The sequence below is a fragment of the Chelonia mydas genome, chromosome 1 (genome assembly GCF_015237465.2).
Source record: "Chelonia mydas isolate rCheMyd1 chromosome 1, rCheMyd1.pri.v2, whole genome shotgun sequence".
In the NCBI taxonomy this organism is placed as follows: Eukaryota; Metazoa; Chordata; order Testudines; family Cheloniidae; genus Chelonia; species Chelonia mydas.
In genome coordinates this window covers 134,313,643-134,329,902 of record NC_057849.1, presented here as the reverse complement: position 1 = coordinate 134,329,902, position 16,260 = coordinate 134,313,643, and the positions used below count along the sequence as shown (strand labels likewise).

At 44.9% G+C, this 16,260-nt stretch overlaps 1 protein-coding gene across 1 annotated transcript in view; it reads left to right on the top strand.

The window, feature by feature from the left end:
• ASB11 (ankyrin repeat and SOCS box containing 11) overlaps positions 1-16,260 on the top strand; it is a 36,662-nt gene that overhangs the window by 10,940 nt on the left and 9,462 nt on the right. Inside the window, exons 3-6 of the mRNA XM_007070502.4 lie at positions 2,805-2,912; positions 5,913-6,063; positions 6,317-6,451; positions 7,333-7,524. Of these exons, the coding sequence (XP_007070564.1) occupies positions 2,805-2,912; positions 5,913-6,063; positions 6,317-6,451; positions 7,333-7,524 (586 nt within the window). The remainder of the gene's footprint in view (positions 1-2,804; positions 2,913-5,912; positions 6,064-6,316; positions 6,452-7,332; positions 7,525-16,260) is intronic.

Sequence of the window (16,260 nt, the reverse complement as noted above, 5' to 3'; positions counted from 1 at the left end):
CACCTCCTCCCCTGAATGTGCCGCCCTGCTCTGCTTCTCTGCCCCCTCCCCCAGCTTCCCACAAATCAGCTGTTCGCGTGGGAAGCCTGGGAGGGCTGAGAAGCAGGCAGCGGCTTCCCGCTCAGGCCCAGGGAGGCGGAGGCAGAGCGGAGGTGAGCTGGAGCGGGGGGCTCGAGGAGGGCCGCCCGCACTGCAGCAGGTAACCCAAGGGGTGTGCGCAGGGGAACTGCTCCCGGCCCCAGCTCGCCTCCGCCTCCCTGGGCCTGAGCACGAAGCCGCCGCCTGCTTCTCAGCCCTCCCAGGCTTCCCGCGCGAACAGCTGATTCACGGGAAGTGGGGGGGGGGGAAGGGGGATGGAGAAGCAGAGCGGGGCGGTGTGTTCAGGGGCAGAGGCGGAGGCGAGCTGGGGCCGGGCGCAGGGCAGGGAGCTGCTGGTGGGTGCTCTGCACCCACCAAATTTTCCCTGTGGGTGCTCCAGCCCCGAAGCACCCACGGAGTGGGCGCCTAAGGTGCCACTTTTGATGTGATCAGTGGGGGGAGCGGCCGCTCCCCCTGCTCCCCCCCAGCTATGCTACCCCACCTCTAGGAGCCAGAGGGACCTGCTGGATGCTTCCTGGGAGCTGCCCCAGGTAAGCACTGCCAGGACTCCCCATCATGCCCCCCGGCAGGTCCCTCTGGCTCTTAGGGGTGGGGTGGGCACCCACTATGGTGGCCCACGAGACCCTCCTGCCCAGTTCTGGGGGCAGTCAGGGGACAGGGGAGGGGGTGAATGGGGCAGGGGTCCTGTGGGGGGGCATCAAGGAACACAGGGAGTTGGATGGGGCAGAAGTCCCGGGGGGCGGGGGTGGGCCACGACCCCCTCGTGGGGTGAGGAGGGAACCGGTTGTTAAGATTTTGGCAGCTCATCACTGCTGGAAGCCATTGATTTCAGCAGTGCAGGACTGGACTTCCAGTTGATAAAGCTAGTCAAGGGAGTAACCACTGAAGGGAGCGGAATGGGGTTGATCCACAGCAGCAAGATGAATTATGGGGTAAAGCTGTGCATGCTATAGCATAGGCATTGCTCACTGTTGTCAAGCTGCCTATGTGGTTTGCCTTGATGTTCAAATTAAACAGGTATCTTTACTTTAAAAGAAATCCAAACACTTTTTTTTTAAGATGTGGTTTCAAAGATGAAGTCACTTACTGACCTAAGACCGCAAGTGCCATGGAAAGTCAGTGGAACTTGTTCACTTAAATCACTTAGGTGCTTTAAAAACTCCTACCTGCCAAGGCCGGGAAGCTAAGGGGCAGATTTTCAAGAGTTCAGAACCCACCCAGTTCTTGTTGAGGCACCTAAATAAGTGGCTGGATTTTCAAAGAAGTTTGGCAAAGTTATGATGAACTGTTTCTTCTGATGGGAAGGGCTGGACACCATTATCTAAAGTCAGGGCTACTAGTTCTTAGTTTAAGCATTTTTTTACTGATGAAATTGATTACTTGAGTTTTCAATAGATGGGGTATTTTTCCTTTCACTGGATTACTGTTTTCATGTGTTAGGTGTATATATCTAACTCCGGTGTATTGCTTTAATGCTGTATCGCTACCTCCATTTCTTTTCTTCACACAAAGGATTTGTACAGCACCTTTCCTTCCTATGTGGGGGGCAGAGGGGGGGGGTATATTGTGCAGTGAATGCACTCCTACTGTAAAGCTATAAAATAGAGTAATCTTAGGAAGGTCACATCAGGTGCAAAAGGAATATTGGGCTTCATGTTAATTCTCTTACATGTTTCCCTCATATGGACATGAGCCAGCAAAGCGTTTAATTTTAAGAGAATTGTTTATTTAAAAATATTCATTTCTTCTAGTTTAAATTGTTGAGCTAGAGGGTATTGTGACTGTTTTTAATGCTCGTTGTGTCAGTGGGTTGTGACAGGCTACTTTCACAGCACTGAATTGCCCGGAAATATTTATTCCCATGTATAATATTTGCTGCTAGAAAGGAAAAAAACACCGCCACCATCTTGTGAACTGCCTGGGGGAGGAGGGGGGGAAGCATCTAGACCCGAGCATGATATACTTACAGATACTGCATTTGGAATGTCAGAGTTTGGATTATGTTCCAGAGAACTGATTTCCAATGTACATGTGCATGAATTCTTACTTGTCATTTGATGGAGCTATAGTCTGGAAAACGTACAACAAAGTCCCAGTCATGTTTGGAGCCAGCCATATTTGCGCTGCTTTTCCCCCTGTGAGTGTTTGCATGGCTGGTTTCAGTTCATACAGCTGTTAATGGAACACTTATAAAGCGTGTTTGCTATTCAGTATTCTTTACTCCTCTTTAATCAGGTTGATAAACAACCAGGGAGAAGAAACAGCACCACGTGACTCAGGAAACAAATCACACTCCTGGTCAGAGTGCTCATTTTGCGGATAAAAAATGTAGCTTATGATCACAGGCACCTTTTCATATCTGGGAATAGGGAAATTAATCTCAGTAACCGGAGGCCAAAGACGTACAGTGTCTCTCCTGCAATTTACCATGAATTATGAAGCAACACAGATAAGCATCACTCAGTTTCTTTACCTTTTGCTTTAAATCCCTTCCAGTGGTGATGGATGCAAGAGCTGCAGTATCAGAGTTATTGTCTGAGCCAGGTGTGTTCCAGGGCAACTCTCATGGACTTCAGTAGGAATTTAGCCAGAGCAGGGACTGTAGATTTGACAGCTATGTAACTCCTGCCTGGAATGAACTCCAGGAATGATGTTTGCATTGCTTGGTTTTTGTTTGTTTTTCACATCTTTGCTTTGAATTCTAGGGTTTCAATGTGAACATTGTAACCATAGATCGGGTTTCTGCTCTCCACGAGGCCTGCCTGGGTGGCCATGTCGCTTGTGCAAAAGTCTTACTGGAGAACGGTGCTCAAGTGAGTACGGGCATATAAACGAGGCCAACACTTGTGACGTGATCGGTACCGTGGTGACACAACTGGCATTAGCAGGGATTCCCAAGAGATATACATGTATTGGATGCTTCTCACTCTGTGTGTGTGTGTGTGTGTGTGTGTGAGAGAGAGAGAGAAATTCTGGCCACAAAAGGGGACAATATTTTGCTTTCACTAATAATAAATTACTTACATTTCTGCAGTGGTAGCTTTTCTCCTGAAGGGCCCCACCTTTTTACAGCTTGGTGGCTGTTTTGATTGCAGACATATTCCTTTGTTTTTCTTCTCTGAAACTTCACTGTGATCAGTGCGGGAAAATTAGACCAAGCTAACTGTTATGATGCTGAGTTATGCTTTGCGTTCCAGAATGGTCGCTGGAATTGCTCCAAGTTTTCTGAGATAGTTTGGGATTTACACATACCGGGGCTTAAGAAATGAAACATTTTGTCTAATAAAAGAGCAACTTTTCTCCACATTGGACCTAATATAAAAATATATTTAAAAATGAAATATGGGAATATAATGAAATCTATGGGAATTTATTACATTGGGTCTGCTTACAGGTTCCCCTGATTACTATGCTGAACAATTTACATGTGGAGTGGCAAGAAATCAAACAAGAGCAGTCCAACAGCTGATGTATTCATTAGCAGAGAAGAATATGATTATAGAATAACTATACTGTACATTAACTTTTAAGCCCCTAGACAGGAAAAACAAACCTTGATCTTCATATTACTCAGTTTCAGGTTGTTTTTGAAATTACCCAGTTTAAAAAAAATTGAAGTGTATTGATCACACATCTTTTTAGCTCCTAGAAAGTCATAAATGTGAACTATCAATTGTCACTGTCAGTAAGTCATCCTTATTGTTCAACTTTTCCCATTCTTCATTGCTATATACAGTCTCAGTTAGTCAGTGGCTTTTCCTTTATATAAATTAATAGTCACGGACACAAGAAGCTGTGTCCCTTTCTCTTTCCTTTCTTCAGCACTGTGATCTTTTTCATTTTCTTCACTAGAAAGCCATTTACTCTGGAACAACCTTCCCAGAATTCCCTCCTCTATTACCAGATAAGTCAGTACCCAGTGGAGAGGCTTTGCTAGTGTTTTTGCAAGACGAATTGGCTGCCCATCAACATTTAGGAGCTGCACAGCAAGGCTTTGTCTAGGCTGGGGGAAAGCATCATGTTAGAAATGCAGTCACTAACTCTTTTTAACTTGCAGTACGACTTTGCCCTTAGTGTGGACATGGACAGTTATGCTGAACATATATTAGCTGGTCTGTGATTTTAACAGGAGTTTAAACATGACTTGTCCTCATTTACATTAAGTGCTAAGTCATATTTAACATCATGATAGTTAACAAGTTTTCTAACACGATGATTTTTCCCCATTGTAGACGTGGCCCTGCCATTGAGCCTATTCCCTGGGTGTAGAGCTCTGCAGCTGGGTGAAGTGCCATTCAAAACACATTAGACTTCATTTTACCACTCTGGGCAAATATCCCTGCACCACATATAGGGAACCAGTCTGGTGGGGCTTAGGAATTCAAGATGATGGTCGTCTCTTCCTTCAGATATACTGTTCCCTTCAAGACTGTGCTTGTGTTCCTTTTGGCCCTCATCTTTCGCCAGGCCCTTTCTTTCCCCAGAAGCCAAACAAAGCCCCATTCTGTACTGTTTCCAAAATAGGAGGTGGGCAGTCTCGAAGAGAGCTGGAAAATGGCCTTTTTATTATTAAAATATATGCAGTTCAAACAAATATATTCAGCATCTTGGAAAAAAGCTAAACTGTGCACCCAGTCGTACAGCTGCATAATCTCCTCATGCAGACGTTGTTGAAGCTGCTCCAGCAACTGGGAATTGATTGGTAGTGTTTCATACGGGACTGCCAACTCAGCCAATCAGGCATCAAAATGCCAGCAAAAACACTAGCAAAGAAGCAGCCCCTCTGCTTCTCCTCTCCAATGGGTACTCACTTGTCTGGTAACAGAAGAAAGAATGTTGGGAAGGTTGTTCCAGAATTCATGGCTCAGTAGGGAAGGAAATTAAAAAGATCACAGCACTGCAAAAAGGCAATAGAGTAGGACACAGCTTCTCCTAGAGGACTCCTATTAAGTTTTTTTTTTTTGGTCAAAAAATGCAATTTTCCGTTAGTAAAAGAAAACCTTCCACAGAAAAATTTTAGGCAGCCCTAATTCCACTGTAGAACTACAGCTTGAAAGGAGACCGAGTTGGAAACAGGGGTCATTGTGAATCTGGCTGCTCTATTATAAGGGAAGGGCAATAAAACTGTTCATCCTATTCCATAAGGCCAGCTGGGGTCTCCAGTTCCCATTTTGTAGCAAGCTGTAGCGAAGGCCCCCATGTACAGCACACTAGTGACTAGATCCACATTATGCAACAAGTCCCTCCCAGGCAGTTTCTTCAGCAGAGCTGCCCTTATCTCGGTGAGAAACTGGGAATCATGCAACAGCGCTGATAGTGAAATCTGATCATCTGCGTGGCTTCCAGACTGGAGAGAGCAGGAGACAGACGGGGCTAGGTGGTCTGTTTGACTAAATAAAACTGTTCACAAAGTATTTGCTTTCCTTCCAAGATTTTGATTTGGTCAGAAAACTGCAACTGTGTTGCGGTTGGGTGTCTGAAAACGATTTGGGGGGATTACATGAAAAGTCTAAATTTTCCATGGGAAAAATCCCTATTTTCCAGCCAGCTCTACATAGGAGCTTGTACAATTTCCCGTGTCAGAGTCCTGTTGCTGAGGCCGCCCTGAGAAACAGGGCGCGTGGCACTTGCTGGGTATTGGGCTCTTCTGCGGCGTGTCACTCTGAATTGGGGGGCTACTGTGGGCTCTGACATTCCATAAGATCAGTGTCGTCTTCTTCTTATGCAGTAGTTAGTGCTGAGATGCGCGTGGTTTCCCACGGAAGCGCAGCCCTTTTAAAACAGAGTATTGTCCGTTTGTCCTGCTGTTTCAGGTCAATGCAGTCAGCGTTGATGGCATCACTCCTCTCTTTAATGCCTGCTGTAGTGGCAGTGCGGCTTGTGTGAACATGCTGCTTGAATTTGGAGCCACACCACAGCTAGAGCATCACCTGGCTTCACCTATTCATGAAACAGTAAAGAGAGGTAATTTTAAGGCTCTGAGTACGGCTAACGCTAAAAAGATCTGGCTTTGTTTTTCCTCCCTAAATAATTGTGGGAAATTAATCTGCACCTGAAGTATCTGGGCCATAGGGATAAATGTGTGTTTGGTTTATTCCATACTCTTCTATATAGAGTTCTGTGTATTCGGTTCGAATGCTATGTGAATAGGGTGTGTTTGTTGGGCATCCTGCAGAGAGGCACTGAAGCGAGATGACCTCTCTTCTGTGTTATCCAGGTCACAGGGAATGTATGGAAATTCTTGTGGCCAATGACGTTGACATTGACCAAGAAGATTCGCAGCACGGAACACCCCTTTATGTGGCCTGCATGTATCAGAGGACAGACTGTGTCAAGAAGCTTCTCGAACTAGGTGCTCTGGGGGCAGAGGAGGGGAAGCTGAACATATCTGAAGCCACCACCTATTGTTTCTCCTTAATCCCTCCCCACTCCTGATATTAGCATTTAATTCCTCATGACTCCTTGGAGGACCAAGAATTTTGAGATTGGGATAAAAAAAGGGATTCTGTCATTCGAAGATGATGAGAGGAGCAACAAAAAACTGTCTTGGTATATTGTTTGCTCTGTGACCCGCATCAACTCCTTTTGATTATTATAAAATAAATAGCCAAGCATGCTAAGCATTCGCTCGTCCACTGCTCCCCACATGCAGAGGGAGCAGATCAGCTAACCAACCACTCAAAAGAATAATCCCTTTAGTGATCATGAAGATCCCACGCACAGCAGGGCAGCACCTCAGGTGGTGTGGCTTGTTTTAGCCAATGCAGATTGACACCAGCTAAGGCTCTGGCCCAATTTGGGTGCTACTCTCAGCCCAGGATAAGCATTTTACTCCTGGACCTTCCAAAGTTATTTTAATTAAATGTTAAAAACATACTTTTCTGGTCATTTGAATTAATCAGATTGGAAGCAACTATAGATTTTAAACACCCACTCATTTGGTCGTCAAAAAGTTCAGCATTGGCTCAACTCCTGTTGATTCTCCATCCTCCTCATCTTACTGCTACTCTTGATGCTAATATAGTAGCCATGTGACTTCTGGATATAAAGCATTGCTATAATCAAGAGAAGATGGCAAGTCCTGTGTGCCATCAGGTGCACTTAATTTATTGATGCTAATGATGGAAGCCAAAGTGTGTGATATAAATCTTAGACTCAGCCAGTCAGGTATTTCCCTGCTTCCTCCTTACGCTAACCCTGGTCTATTCTTATCTCTGTGTGTGTTCTTTTAAGGAGCCAGTGTTGACTTGGGTAAACGATTAGACACCCCACTCCATGCTGCAGTTAGGAAATCCAGCACTGAAGCAGTCAACTTGTTAACGGACTATGGCGCTAGCTTGACATGCAGAAATGCTGAATTCAAATGTGCCCTTGATCTGGCAGCCCCCAACAGCAAAGTGGGACAGGCCCTCTTGCTTCGGGAAGGTAATGGCTCTTTCTTTTTTTAAATTGGACCATTTTTATTTCCTTTTCATAAGTATTTTTTCATGTTCATCTTGCTTTTCCACATACTGCTGCTCCCTCTGTTAGTTCTCTGAGATTCTCCAGGATGTTTCAAGACAGGGCACAAGAATGAGAGTCAAGAGATCTCAGTTCTGTTCCTAGCTTTGCCCCTGACTGCCCATGTGATGGCAGGCAAGTCGTGCCATTTTTATGTGCCTCAGTTTCCCATCTGTTGAATAAGGATAGCTCTTATCTGCCTTTGTAAAGTGCTTGGAAAGCTATGAATGAGAAGTGCTATATATAAGTGCTAAGTATTTGTATTTATTACTGTTAGTATCAACCATATTTGAGACAGCACGCTAACAACTATTTTGCATACAAACCAGTAATCCCCAATGAAATGTATAAATCAGTGGTTCTCAAACTTTTGTACTGGTGACCCCTTTCACACAGCAAGCCTCTGAGTGCGATCCCCCCTAATAAATTAAAAACACCATATATATATATATATATATATATACATATATATATATATATATATATATATATATATATTTAACACCATTATAAAAGCTGGAGGCAAAGCGGGGTTTGGGATGGAGCTGACAGCTCGTGACCCCGCCATGTAATAACCTCGTGACCCCTTGAGGGGTCCCGACCCCCAGTTTGAGAACCCCTGGTATACATCAACTGGGATGTTATGGAGTCTCATTGTGCAGCTCCCTGCATAAACAGCTCCATGAATGTGTTTAACTTGGTTACAGTGAGAAAGTGGAACTTAAGCCCAGTTGGCTACTCAGCGTCTCATATTACTGCCGTTACATGAAGCTTCAGGAAGCATTCTGCTAGATCAACGAGCCTTCGTAATTTACCCTTAGCCTTTCTGAGAGTATTTCTAGTACCATTTAAAAATCTATTTGGAAGAAACTTTGTACTAGAGACGTGCCAATATTTTAGCCATCTCATCTTGCACCTTCCTCTCATGTAGAATTTTTGCCATGCTGTTTTTTAACCTTCATATGTACATCTAACTCTGGAGGGTAGAAACTCCACCTCGATTTGTTTTGTAAAGCGAAATGCCCAGCTAAGGCTCTGTATAACGAATAGCTCTGAAATACATGCTGAGCTGAATTATTCTTTCCTTTAGCCTTACAGTTTTACAGCACATTTTCATCTGAGGAAAGCTGTTTGGACCCTTCCAATTTAATAGGATAGACCTAGCAATCTGTAGAATTCAAAATCTTTATTAGATCCCTTCCTAAATGTTGGTCCACTAATAGCTTTTGACTAATCGTCATGTATTTTCCCCGCTTCCAGTGAGATTGTAAAATATCTGTCTGGAAGTTCCTTATTTTACCAAAATTCAATTGCTTTGATTTCTTTATTATATGTTCTGAGTTCAGAATTTTTCTTTTTCTCCAGGGTATATTTATTTCTGTATCTGGCATCAGTCCCATTCTTCCCTTGTGGAACAGTCTGGCAAAGGATCTCTATACATGTTTGCATTGTCTACCTAGTGACTATGAGATAAAGTTGTGACAGGGTTTTTCAGGGGGCAATCCAGACCAGTGAGGGGTTGTGTGATCTCTTCCCCTGTAACCCTGAGTGCCTCACAATGCCTTGCTACTGTAACTCCCTGCCTGGGATACTAACAGTTGGCAACAAGCGTGCAGGTTACACCCTGACTGTCTGCGTGCTAGACATCTGTGGTTCAGCAGCTGTGGCCCCAGCAGCCTGTACATAGCCCTGTAGACCCATACTGGCTTCCACCAGCCTTGGTTACAACCAGAAATGTGACCCCAACACACTCCCAGTCCCAAATTTTTCCAAAACTGTGTAATCTGCAATGTCCAGCCCTCTCCTGGACAGTTCAGAGAACTAACAGGGGTTGTTTGTTCCTCTAAAGAGATAAAAGCACATCACAACTTATTAACTTAACTGGGGTGAATACCCTCTCCCATTTAAACACAGCACGCACTATAAACTAACTAAGAAAATAAAACAAATTTATTAACAATAGGACACAGGTTAAGTAATGCCAAGTAAAAGGAATACAGTTAGAGAGGGTTACAAGTAAAACAAAAGTGAGAACACCCATTTAAAAGTCTAAAGCGAACTCTAGCAAGGTACAATCTTTGCCTAAGCAGGTTTCTCACCTATATTCATTTTCCAGAGACTTCAGCCCCTCCTTTGGTGAAGGACCCATCTTTCTCAGCTTTCAAGAGCTCTGTTCCCTTATGTCTGCCTAGTGATGGATGCCAAAGATGGCTTCTGTACTTGCTTATAGCTTCCAAAGTTCAGTGAACTTCTTTCAAGAGACAGGATGATCTCATGCTGTTTTTCCCTTCCTGTGGTCCTGCTATCCCCCTGTGTGTAAAGGATACATAGCTTCCATTGTTTTGATTCCACCAGGCTTAATTTACATAGCAGACAGGTAATAGCTGCTTTTTCTCCTGTCCAGGGTGGAACCTGTTTTGCCGGAGACTTTAAAAGATAATATCATTAAGTATCCAGATTTCCTCATGTAGTGTTAATAAGTACATTTCACAGTGATATTAATCACCATTGTGTATTAGCTTTCAGAAAAAAATCTCACTCTCATAATACAGTAACATCATATACAGTTGATTCAATTGCTTATCACTTGAGGTTCAGCTCCCCTGTCTTTATAGACCAGTAAACATTTGAAATTGATTCTTCTGAGGGTTCCCTGTCAACGTAAAGTTCATTCCAGCAGTGAGGAAGGCAACGGGGAGTCTTGTGATGAAGGAAGCTCCATGCTTTTTCTTCCCCCACTTGTTAGCTTAATAGCTGTGATTATCTAATATGTAAAAATGGACCTTCATTGTCTTTGTGGGAAGATTCCGCTGGTCAGCGAATCAAATACACATTCCTTTGTCTAAAGCAACCTGTTTACCAACACCCCCTGATTTCCCTAGTTTAAGCACACGTTAGTCATAATTCCAGCATATAGCCATAACTTTTAATAGCCGCTGCATACATACATCATGCATGAATATTAATGATCAGTTAATGGTTCGTTTTCAAACGGTACCTCGGCATATTTTGTACACAGATCATTGCAGTCGCGTATAGGTTATGAGCAGAGGGGTGTTTAATGCAACAAAAGTCCAACTACAATTTTTGCACCTCCAGCTTGCCCGACAAAAGGACCAATGAAAGAGGTACAGGAATCAATATAATTGGAATACAAAATGCCTGAAGCTTACAGGAGGACAGATTGCATTCACGAATAGCTACATCAACAGCTAAAGGAACAAGTCCTTTACTTAAGACTGTTGACTGGGACACATACAGCCAAACCCCCAACATTTCTGCCCCACACGGCTTTTGTCAAACAAGGTTTTGCTTTAGTTCTTCATTTATCTAACAGTATTCCACCACCTAGTGGCTGGACAGTATAATACAGTTAGCATTCCATTCCATTACACACCATTCGTGAAGCGTATAAAGGTTCTCAACCTTTCATAGAATCATAGAATATTAGGGTTAGAAGGGACCTCAGGAGGTCATCTAGTCCAACCCCCTGCTCAAAACAGGACCAACACCAACTAAATCATCCCAGCCAGGGCTTTGTCAAGCCGGGCCTTAAAAACTATTTCCCCATGTTTATTCCCCCCCTCCCCCACCCTCCACTGTTCCTCAGACGTTCTTGTCAACTGCTGGAAATGGCCCACCCTGATTATCACTACAAAAGCTTTTCTTCCCCCCCTCCCCTCTGCTCTCCTGCTGGTAACAGCTCATCTTAAGTGATCACTCTCCTTACAGTGTGTATGATAACACCCATTTTTTCATGTTCTGTGTGTATATAAATCTCCTCACTGTATTTTCCACTGAATGCATCCGATGAAGTGAGCTGTAGCTCACGAAAGCTTATGGTCAAATAAATTGGTTAGTCTCCAAGGTGCCACTAGTACGCCTTTTTGCGAACACAGACTAACACGGCTGTTACTCTGAAACTAGTGAAATAGTGTTTCCTCATATCAGGGATGAAAGTAGAAATAGGGACTTACTGGTACGGGGCTGGGTTGGGGCCGGCTCTGGCCCCCGGAAGGGGCAGGGCCTCGGGCGGAAGGGGCTGGGATGGAGGGGGATCAGAACCAGCCCTGGCCCACCCTGTTACCGGTAAGTGCCCTCCCCCTCCCCCTTCCTGGCCAGGGTAGCAGTGGCAGATCAGGGATAGCTCAGTGGTTTGAGCATTGGCCTGCTAAACCCAGGGTTGTGAGTTCAATCCTTGACGGGACTATTTAGGGATCTGGGGCAAAAATTGGGGATTGGTCCTGCTTTGAGCAGGGGGTTGGACTAGATGATCTCCTGAGGTCCCTTCCAACCCTGTGATTCTATGAAAGGGCCCAGGGCTCGGGTGCAGCTACCACCCCAGGCCCTTTAAACTGTTGCCAGAGCCCCTGGCTGCCGCTGCTACCCCAGGGCTCTGGCAGCTGGGCTCCAGGTGCTATTTAAAGGACCCGGGGCAGTAGAAGCAGAGGGAGCCCCGGCCCTTTAAATAGCCCCCGGAGCCCTGCTACCACTAACCCAGGGCTCCAGCAGCGGGGCTCTGGTGGCAATTTAAAGGGCCTGGGGCTCCCAGCAGTGGCTGGGAGCCCCAGACCCTTTAAATTGCCGCCTGGGGAAGCCGGGCCGCCCTGGTACGGTGCACCAGGGCGTACCAGCTTACTTTCACCTCTGCCTAATATCCAACCTAGACCTCCCCCACTGCAACTTGAGACCATTGCTCCTTGTCCTGTCATCTGCTACCACTGAGAACATCCTAGCTCCATCCTCTTTGGAACCCCTCTTCAGGTAGTTGAAGGCTGCTATCAAATCCCCCCTCACTCTTCTCTGCTGCAGACTAAATGGTCCCAGTTCCCTAAGCCTCTCCTCGTAAGTCATGTGCCCCAGCCCCCTAATCATTTTCATTGCCCTCCACTGGACTCTCTCCAATTTGTCCACATCCCTTCCATAGTGGGGGGACCAAAACTGGACACAATACTCCAGGTGTGGCCTCACCAGTGCCGAACAGAGGGGAATAATCACTTCCCTCGATCTGCTGGCAATGCTTCTACTAATGCAGCCCAATATGCTGTTGGCCTTCTTGGCAACAAGGGCACACTGTTGACTCATATCCTGCTTCTCGTCCACTGTAATCCCCTGGTCCCTTTCTGCAGAACTGCTGCTTAGACAGTCGGTCCCCAGCCTGTAGCGGTGCATGGGATTCTTCCTTCCTAAGTGCAAGGCTCTGCACTTCTCCTTGTTGAAGCTCACCAGATTTCTTTTGGCCCAATCCTCCAATTTGTCTAGGTCACTCTGGACCCTATCCCTATCCTCCAGCATATCTACCACTCCCCACAGCTTAGTGTCATCTGCGAACTTGCTAAGAGTGCAATTAATCCCATCATCCAGATCATTAATAAAGATGTTGAACAAAATCAGCCCTAGGACCGACCCTTGGGGCACTCCGCTTGATACTAGCTGCCAACTAGACATCAAGCTGTTGATCACTACCCGTTGATTCTGACAATCTAGCCAGCTTTCTATCCACCTTATGATCCATTCATCCAATCCATACTTTTTAAACTTTCCAGACTACTGTACCCCTTTCAGGAGTCTGATTTGTCTTGCATACATCCAAGTTTTACCTCCCTTAAAAACTACTTGCTTATAAAATCAGACATAAAAATACAAGTGTCAAAGCATGCTATTACTGAGAACTGCCAACTTTCTCATTTTTACCATATAATTATCAAATAAATTGATTGGAATATAAATATTTGACTTAAGCGTATTTTTCACTTGTGAGCCTTGTCATTCTGGGAGGCAGGGAAGAGACAGCAACAATTAAGTTTTTCTCCACATTGAGTCTATTCCTACCCTTTGTCTTGATGGCAGTCATAGCAGAAAATGAGACTTCACAAAGATATTTTGACCCAAAAGGTCTCAGATCATCCAAAGCCTGGTTCCCAAGGTCAGTGTAATTTCTGTACTAAACACCAAAACTGGGTTATTGTGGAGACATTACATTTCATTTGCAGGCCACACTTTGATGACAGCTCAAGAAGATTTTCTTGCTGACTGGCAGAGAGGTTACTGCTGCTAACATCTGACAAAATGAATGGGTTTCTTACCCAATCAAGTTGAGCTGAGTTCTGTTGAATGTTGGGGAAATATGACTTGAATTCAGATGTCAAGTGGGCTGTAATGGGGTCACTCACCACTGTGGTGCCTCCTGCTGGTTGTCTTGGGAATTAGCTCTACATGGTAGTGTGCCTTCTTTGGGTGGTGCCTCGCCGCCATCACTCCTGCTATAGCACCCACGTCTCTCCAAGGACTGCAGCATCCTCTTCAGCAACACAGTCCTCCGGCCGTACCACACACTGTGCCCCCCTCTTCTGGGGGACCTGCAATCTGCTGTTCAGCCACTTCCCTTAGCGACTACTGCAGCAAATTGTCTGGCCAATTCCACATGGCCCCAGCATCCGCTTTGCCCTTGCCTCATGGCCTCAGCCTGCAAACCCTAGCAGCCAGCCAGGAGCTTTCTCTCACTCCCACGGTCCCTGCTAGCAGCACTGCTCTGTCCAGGGTGCTGGCAGTTCTTTCAGCCCTCCAGAGACACAGTCCTTCCTCCCTGGGCTCCCAGCAGAGAACTGCCTTCCTTTGCCCTTCAGCTCCCTTTTTATATGGGCCTGCTTGGCCCTGCTTGGCTGCTCCCTTCAGCCCTTCTCTGATTGGCTGCCTCCTGCGTAGCCTCCCTAGGGATTTATTAACTCCTTAGAGCCCAGTGTGAGGCAGGTGCCCCATCACATGGGCTAAATGATCTATTATTTCTTTAAGTTTGCTCTGCACAACTTCCCTAGTGCAGATATCAGTGACATACACGTGAAGCAGTGGAAAACAGGTGAAGTCTTTGTCTCCACATTTGGACTTCCAAAATTCAGTTTTCTTGATAAAAGCATTCACTTTATCATAGAGATTCAGAATATTAGTGTCATGGCCTTACATGGACAAAGTTAGATCATTCAGCTTGCTAAATATATCTGCAAGGTAGGCAAGTTGAGCTAACTACACAGTATTGTCAAACACAGGGGTTAAGAAGAGATGAATAATCAGAAAGAAATGTGTGAACTTCTCTGTGTAAGTCAAACAATCTGTCAAGTACTTTCCCCTCTTGAAAGCTAGTGAACCTGTGTGAAGCAACAGTTGCTGATGTTCTGACCCTATCTCTTCACAAAGAATGCAAAACAGGTGAGCACTGAGTGGCCTGGACTTGATTAACTTGACAATTGTGACAGACTCATTTAAAACTTCTTGAAGTTCAGAACTCATCTTTTTTGAGCAAGTACCTCTCTGTGTATGATACAGTGCACCCACTGCAAGGAAAGACTTTCTTTGCTGATCCTAGCTACAGGTCCGTTCACTCTCCCAGTCGTTGCACCGGCCCCGTCAGTGCAGACAAATTTGCATAAATTCCAACTTAAATGTGTTCAGAAAAAAAATCAGTTAGTGTAAAATGTCCTCTGCGGTTGAGTTTGCCTTTATACTTCTGAAAAACGGTATGTGCTCATTGATATCAGTGGTTTTCAGGGTATCAAACATACGCAATCAGCTGAGCTTCTCCGCGAATATCCATAGACTCATCAAGCTGAAGGGCGAATGTTTTTGCCCTTTTAAGCTTCTCTACAAGTTGAGACACAATATCCTCAGCCATTTCTTCAATTCTGCAACGCTGGGCCATTTGATAAGGGTACTTTCTTGAGCGTATCAGCTGCCTCTTTTTATGAAGTATGTTTTCTGCAAGTGCCACAGCTGCAGGCAGAATCAGGTCTCCTGCAATTCTGTACAGCGCCCTTGATTTTGCTACGAGAAGGGAGACAGCATATGAAGCTCTGAGTGCTCTTGTAGAAATAGTTGAAGCTTTTCTCGTTTTAAGCTGGCAAGTCTGGAACGCAGAGCTTTCTTTGAAAGCATCCTACTGGCTTCCCCGTGTTTTGTCTTCACATGTCGTTGCAAATGTGCCAGCTTCATACTGTTCTTTGATAGAGTTTCTCCTCAAAGGAAACAGAAAGCTTGAGGTGGATCGCTATTTGTAGATGTGAATCCAAAAGCAATATATTCCTCGCAGAACTGATGATTTTTATTCAGTTATTTTCAATTTCTTACCATTTTGCCACTACTGCTACTTCCAGCTCCTCATTTTTACATGGCAACCGCATACACGCCATGACAACTTCAACCTCATTAACATGCCTGCACGTATCAGTAAATGACATAAAATGCATGTCTAATACAGTTCATATACACAAGTTACGTTACTGTGTATATAGAGCAGTATAAACAAGTCATTGTCTGTATGAAATTTTAGTTTGTACTGACTTCACTAGTGCTTTTTGTGTAGCCTGTTGTAAAACTAGGCAAATATCTAGATGAGCTGATGTACCCCCACGAAGACCTCTGCATGCCCCCAGGGGAACACATATGCCTGGTTGAGAACCACTGGTATAAAAGGCTTAGTGTCAATGAGAATTGGGTCCTATAAGAATCAATAAGAGTAGAGCATTGTCGTGCTTCTGTATCTCTACAGCATTTCATCCTGTAACAAAGTGACTTTTTTGTGAATGAGGAACCTAATTTCTATTGATTTTCAATGAGTAAAGATCACATCATTTAGAAACTAATGTGAAAGTTCAGAGATGTGCTTATCCC